The sequence below is a fragment of the Xenopus tropicalis genome, chromosome 3 (assembly GCF_000004195.4).
Source record: "Xenopus tropicalis strain Nigerian chromosome 3, UCB_Xtro_10.0, whole genome shotgun sequence".
In the NCBI taxonomy this organism is placed as follows: Eukaryota; Metazoa; Chordata; class Amphibia; order Anura; family Pipidae; genus Xenopus; species Xenopus tropicalis.
Window position 1 is genome coordinate 141,366,111 of NC_030679.2, and position 7,048 is coordinate 141,373,158.

Below are 7,048 nucleotides of genomic sequence, written 5' to 3' on the forward strand. Positions count from 1 at the left end.
CTGTTCGTCTCTGAGGCGATATAAATTACCCTCCAAATGTTTTTTTTTCTTTCAACCCTATGACTTAACCTGGACCTCTGACGAAATAACATGTTTATCTTAATGAAATATCCTCTCTCCCTATAAATCACTGTACAGACCCGATACAAAGCGCTACTCCTGCCAAAGTTCCCTTCACCTTTCCAATTATCTGGTAACACACATAAATCCCAAACCATCTCCGCCGGCTTGCAACCTGCTTATATACAAAGGGAACCTATGGGCGGGGCTCATAATTTCCAGCAGTCCTTCCACAAGCCTGGCATAAAAAGCCATTGAGGACGCGTAACGGCCATTTTGGATATGGGCATAGTTTGCCTTTCTTATCTGCCTTATGAAAAAAGTTATATAATGTTAACTAGCGAACAAAATACGCAGCAATGTTGTTGGACTGAGTGTATTTAGAGAAGAAAGGGCGGGGGGGGGGGGGGTTGGCAAATTTACGATTAAATCATATTAATGTTGCACTTGCTGACTGAATTTGTAAATAAAAATACTGTGATCCAGTTGATAGCTTTAAGGCCTATTGTAACATGGGGGGCTTATTCTCTGTACTCACCTGTGGGCACATACAGAGCTACCAACCCCCCACCCCCTTTTTTTGTGTGAAGTTTTTGGCCTGAATGAGGCTTTTCTTCCTGTTTCCTGTTATCCAACTGTATTCTCCCATTTTTATTTTTTTTTTAAAAATCACCTTGAATTTGTGTCAAATTGTTTTTTGGGTTTCAATTCAGCATTAGCGCCTGTGTGTTACCTCAGAAACTGCGGCCCGGGGCGTTACGCCATTTCTGGGTATAGGCTCCAATTGTTGGTGTCGCGCTGGCACGCACCGCGCTGTGCCCCTTTTACCAACGCTTTGCAGTTGACAGCAGTGAAGATTTATCGACATTTGGATTTTTTGTGGTTTTAGAGTTTTTTGGAGACCAAGATAAAACCCATTTCCACAAACACCAGGAATTTCTAGTCATTTATTAAAAGGTCCAAAATGAAAAATCACAAACAAAATAATAATAATGCCAAACCCGTGACTTTTTCCTATTGCAAAAATGAAAGCAATAAACCCCCCCCCCCCCCCCGAAAACCTCTAAACCCATGAAGGCAAGAAAGATCCTCCAGTTGTAAACATGGCACCTGCCCGTCACTTCGACATGATCTCAGCAGCTTTTAGATTTTTTATTTTTTTTATTGTGACTAAATGTCCCCCTTAAACTTGAGAATACACAGGGCTTTCTTGTCCTTTAAACTGATTGCCATGCAGTTTCCTCTTTGCACGTTACAACAAGATGAAATGAGGTCTAAAAAATGCCCCGTGCAGATCTTTATCTCCCTAATGATATAAGGGGCTACTTGTGCCCCCCTGTTATACACTAACTGCCCCCCAGCTGTGCCGGAGACTGGGATATAAATGGCCATCGGGTTGGAGCTCTCAGGGATATTTGCTGGCAGTATTGACAGGAAGGGTTGTTAGTACCGGCCACTCTTTGCATGGGAAAGTTTGGTGCCTTTTTAGTAATAAATACCAGCTTTAATTTATGTTTCTCACAATCAGGTTGGTAAAACACCAGCCACATGGTTCAAACCTACTGACATCGGCCCCTGAAGATAAAAACAAAGGAGATGAAGGAGTGATCAAAAGTGGAGTGAATGTGGCTTGTAAAGGTGGCCATAACGGGCCCAATGGACACAGAGGGGCATATTTATTATAGTGTGTAAGCCATCACTGGCGACGTTGCCCATAGCAACCGATTAGCAATTGGCTTTTGTTTTCTAACTTGTAGGTGACCATTCAAATCTAATTGCTGATTGGTTGCTATGAACAACATGGCCGATGATATTGGGTTACACACTATAATAAATATGCCCTAGAGTGTATGGCAGGCAACACACGGTCTGGGCACCTTCCTATCGTTCTGGCCATTCGTGCAAACAGCAGGGAGTTCTGGGTAGCTGCGGCTCTTCCCTTCCTCCCCTGCTAAGGCTCCGTGCCCTAGCAACAAGGGGCAGCGGCCAATAAACATTCATATCCAGAGCTTTATCTGTCCCTGTATGGCCACATTAACCCTTGGGTTGTGGGTTTAAATGTACTACAGGTATAGGACCCATTATCCAGAATGCTCGGGACCAAGGGTATTCCGGATAAGGGGTCTTTCCGTAATTTGGATCTCCATACCTTAAGTCTAATAAAAAATCAATAAAACATTAATTAAACCCAATAGGATTGTTTTGCATCCAATAAGGATTAATAATATCTTAGTTGGAGTCAATTACAAGGTTCTGTTCTATTTCTACATAGAAAAAGGAAATCAGTTTTAAAATTCTGAATTATTTGATTAAAATGGAGTCTATGGGAGATGGGCATTCCGTAATTCGGAGCTTTCTGGATAACGGGTTTCCGGATAAGGGGTCCGATACCTGTATTTAAATTCATATGCAATTGTGTACTGACCCTGTTGGGGCTGTTTAACCCCATTGTCTCCTTTCTGAATAACAGGGTGCAAAATAAGTAAACATTGTCCCAGCAGCACAGACACAGAGCCCATACTGTTACAGATATACAGATGGAAAGGCCCAAGAATCCCAGCAGTACTGAGAGCCCATACCTTCTCAGCAGTGCTTATACAGAGCCCTAGTCTCCCAGTAGTAACAATACAGAGCCCACATAATAGCTGTTAGCAGTCAGTAACCAATCAGTGACTTGAGGGGGGCCATATGGGACATAACTGCCAGTTAGTTTGTGAGCACGCAGGTCTGATTCAAATGCAAATGCGGTTCCATGAGAAAAGCCTGTCAAACAAGCCACAGTCACGTCAAAACCATCACCGTCATGTCAAAAAAGTTGTGGCTGACGAGATTCAATTTGAGAAAAAACTGTTCTCCTAATTCAGTTCAAGTTTTTTTCCCTCAGACTTCAGTAGAGCTTTTGGGGATAAGCACTGATGTTTTTCTGAATTGAATTTCATCTCATATTGAATCCTGTTCATGATTATTCATGTGATAAACCATCTTCTCATTAAGTTGAATCTGGCCCTACGTGTCATGAACAGGGAGTTTATATGTTTTTTCTCATTGAATTGGGTCAGAGTGTATGGAAAACTGGAATTGAATTGGGAGATAAACTTTTCTCATCAAACTGGATCTGGCCCATAAGTTTTACGTGATAAACCATAAAACAACGTTCTTTCATTGATTTGATTCTGGTCTTTTATGTTTTATTATTATATTTTTCAACTTTGATATCTTATCGGTTTTGCTAATCGCTCAAGTGTAATTGTGCAATAAGCCCCACATCAGTGATAGTTCAAAGCCCCTGGTAGTTGGAATAGGTTTTCACTAATAAACCAGAAGCTCTTTAGATAGATAGGCTGCACGGCCTGATGTAACCTGACCCGGCTCTGGGGTGATGACATCACAATGCACTGTGAAACCTTGAGATAAGAGTTCCATTGTGACATCACAGCCAGCCGCTGACACAAGTAGGGATTATACCCGCGGGGAGCAGGGAGCGGCCAGACTGCTGATCTCCTGCAATCATGCAGCTGCTCGTCATCAGTCTCCTGATTTTATCCAATTTTTTAACAGTAAGTTTTTATTTATCTTTTATTGAGATGTTATATTGGAATAACATTATGTTTATATATATATCTGGCAATTTACTGTTCTGCACGGATATTAAAGTGCCAGCTAATTTTGATATGTGTTTTCTTTGCTCTATACTAAATTTAACTATACATTTCTAATTTTTATATCTGTTGCCAAGGATATAAACTCCATATTTTATTCCCATGATACTATCTGTATGCGCCATATGTTATTATTAAATCCATTAAAGAGCCCCCTTTGCTTCTAAAGCCGACGCCACATTGGGCTCATAGCCCACTTATAGCCCATATCATCCTCCTGCGTTTAACAGTCTGTATAATGGGTCACAATTTGAAAAAAAAAAAATTTCACGAAACAAAATTCCGTAAAGAATATAGTTTGTTATTGATCCATGTCTTTTTAATATATATATAATATCTATCTCAATCTTTTCACTCTTTTGATCACTGAAAGCCTTAGTTGTACAAGAGTTAAATATATCTTTTTTTCCCCCAGCAAAATGTTCTAAACAATCAACAAATCTATTCAACTGAAAATCAGACAATTAATAAGGATATTGTTAAAGAAGAAGAAACAATATCAGTTCTACAAAATGAAGATCCTCCGACAGTTCAAGAAGAACCAGTCCCGATACCAGAAAAAACACTAACTTTTGAAGTAAGTCCATATGTCTATAGTACAAAGTTATGTTTGATATCATCAGTTTTATCTCATGCAGAAATGTGTTTTGAAATGACAATGAAAGGTAAGTGTCCCACTGGTAATCTAACTGATCATTTACTATTGCAGGAAATGCTGGCAGAACTTTCCTCTGTAGATGACAGTTTCAGCAAGAAGGAAGCGAAGCTGCTCAGAATGATGGAGTCTATAGAGAGGATTACAGCCAATGTGGAGGCTATTAGTGAAGAGGAACAGAAGAGAAGAGACGCTGAGGTAAGTTGGTTACTGTTTGTGCCGGCGATGGTCGTGCCTGACAGTTGGCTCTTCTTCATATTGTTGACCTTGGGAAGTGAGGTTCCAACTGCTCTAGTAACTGTGTATCTTCTATTGCAGCGTCTCCTGTCTCGTACCACTTCTTCAGAGGGACAAATAGAAAGCTTTCTGAACAGCATGAAAGTTGACAAGGTAAGTTAGATGAAATATAAGAAAACCAGAGAAGTGCAATGTTTTTTATCAGAGTATCATTCAAGAACAGATATTTTGCTTGCTGAATCCCATCGCACCATAACATAATATGAGACATTATAAATTAAATAAAAATCAACTTGTAAAAGCTTTGTAGGAATAAATAACCTGCTCGCCTTTGTGTTATGGAATGTTCTAATGACTCTGTTTCTTTTTTTCCAGACTAAAATCTCCTCATACATGTTCTACCTATTGCTATTACTGCTGGGTGCTTTGAGCTTCTCCCTGTATCTGAATAGAAAGTTGGGAAAGAAGCTGAACAAGGATGTTCCCCATGCCAGAGAAGAGAAGCAAAGTGTAGGAATTCAGACTTACTTCCAAAAGGTCCGTGCACCCCCAGTGGTCCAGGATCTTTTGATGGAGGTAAGTGAGGATGAATATGCTTCAGAGGATATTTCTGATGGTTCTTTCTCCATACCAGAAGCCAAGAAAACCAAAAAGAAAAGGTTTGGCTTCAATGTGCGCAAATGTTTCTGCCACTGTATAAAATGGAGAAACAAGAAGAGAAGCAAAACTATTGATTCTGAGAAAGAGAATGAGACGTCAGATGAAGGTGAAGATCTTTTAGCCACGAGGCCCAAAAAGAAACGTTTTGGGCTTAATGTGCGAAAAAGTTTCTTCCGTTGCTTAAAACGAAGAAACAAGAAGAAAAAGAAAAGTCTAACCTTGCCTGACCTTGAGACATCTGAGGAGAGTGAGGGAAACCTGGATGAGAGTTTGGATGTAACTGAGGAAAGTTATGAAGAAACATCCAGTGTAAGCACTGAAATAACCGACGATACATCGTATGAAACAGTAGAAAGTGAGCCCATAAATATAACGGCAGGGAGAAAGAAGAAGCGAGGCTTTAACATTCTTCTTTGCTGTAAGGAATGTAAAACCTTGGGCTCTGAAACCAGAGAAACCACCAAGGGGAAAAAGAAACGCCTCGGGCTTAAACTTAGGAAATGTTTCTACTGCTATAAACTAGCAAGGAACAAGGGAAGTCATAGAAATAAGAAACGGTTATGGCAATGGCGCCAACCGTCAGATGGAGAAGAGGAAAGTCTCTATGAGACGCCTGATGAGGTCTCCATTGCAAGCAATGACACAACAGATGGGACTTCCTATGAGACTATAGAGAGTGATGAGTCCGTGTATGTACTAGCCAGGGAAAAGAAGCACAGAGGCTTTAGAATTCTTTACTGGAAGGAAAAACATAAAGAGGAAAAAGCTAAGAGGGACAAAAAGAAACCATTAGGATTTAAAGTTGGCAAATACTTCCACCGCCGGTCTTAAAAAACTCAACGATAGAGGAAAAAGAAGAGAAAATGAAGACATAAAGTAAAAAGAACTCAGTCAGAGGTGTCAGAATGATCCCCAGGGGGGAGGGAAGGGACCACCAGTGACAGGAGGCAGGAGGACATGGAAGGAAGGATGGAGTCACTGGTGGGAGGAGTCATCCCTGTTAGAGGGAGTGGGATGACCCCTGGGGTCATTCAGAGGTGGAAAAGAACTACTAGTGACACTCACTCACACACGTTACCCTACTGCACTCAGGTCGCCTCTGGGTGCCGGCCAACAAGGTTCCTTGAATCACAGTATAGAAGAGAAATGCAGCAACTTCCGGATCTAATCCCATAAAAGTATTATTTATTGGTATGTAATAAAAAAGTATAGACAAACACAAACAGCGCCCTCTGGTGTATAGAATATATAATATACACACTCAGAATTATCTTAAAAATATCTATAGTTAAATACAGTGAATGTTACACAATGGTACAATACACATGAGCAGACTCTCTCTTGGGTCAAAATAAAGTATAGCGATTGTATCCATTTGTATAAAATGAAGTTACAATAGACAAGTGATATCATATCTGGTATTCAAACCTGAAGGAATGTGTTATTTAATGTAAAAGTACAAAAGGTCTTATGTATATTGAATGGACATATATTATCTCCCTTTTTAAGCGAGGTAAAGACTTTTTCAACTACCTTCACCCCAAAAGCTCTACCTGCTCAAGCTGCACAATGTCTCCCTATGGGGGATGTAAGATCTTTATGTACAATAGCATACACATTTCCATGCACCCTTTCCTCAATGGGGAGCTGTGCGGCCCACGTATTGCTTTCTGCAGCCAAAACCTTCTAATAAATATATCACCCGCTTGGTATTACAATTACAGTATTCTCTATTACTGTAGGTCTTGCCTGTTACATTGGATTTCAGTTCTGGGCC

General features: G+C 40.4%; 1 protein-coding gene across 2 annotated transcripts; it reads left to right on the top strand.

Annotated features, from left to right (window-relative positions):
* The first annotated feature begins 4,309 nt into the window (after positions 1 to 4,309).
* On the top strand, positions 4,310 to 6,465 carry LOC116409827. 2 transcript variants are annotated; one of them, XM_031899483.1, is made up of 3 exons: positions 4,310 to 4,572; positions 4,693 to 4,764; positions 4,987 to 6,465. In XM_031899483.1, exons 1-3 carry the CDS (start codon positions 4,360 to 4,362, stop codon positions 6,100 to 6,102), a joined length of 1,401 nt encoding a protein of 466 aa, XP_031755343.1. In that variant the 5' UTR covers positions 4,310 to 4,359; the 3' UTR covers positions 6,103 to 6,465. The 2 variants fall into 2 exon arrangements, with proteins under 2 accessions (XP_031755343.1, XP_031755342.1); XM_031899482.1 differs by having other exon boundaries at positions 4,310 to 4,764.
* Positions 6,466 to 7,048: the final 583 nt, after the last annotated feature.

Bases quoted from the DNA above. Each gene is read 5' to 3' on its own strand.
- LOC116409827 (XM_031899482.1), top strand. From the start codon at position 4,360: ATGTGTTTTGAAATGACAATGAAAGGTAAGTGTCCCACTGGTAATCTA. The intron at 4,765-4,986 runs GTAAGTTAGATG...CTTTTTTTCCAG, and splicing joins ACAGCATGAAAGTTGACAAG to ACTAAAATCTCCTCATACAT.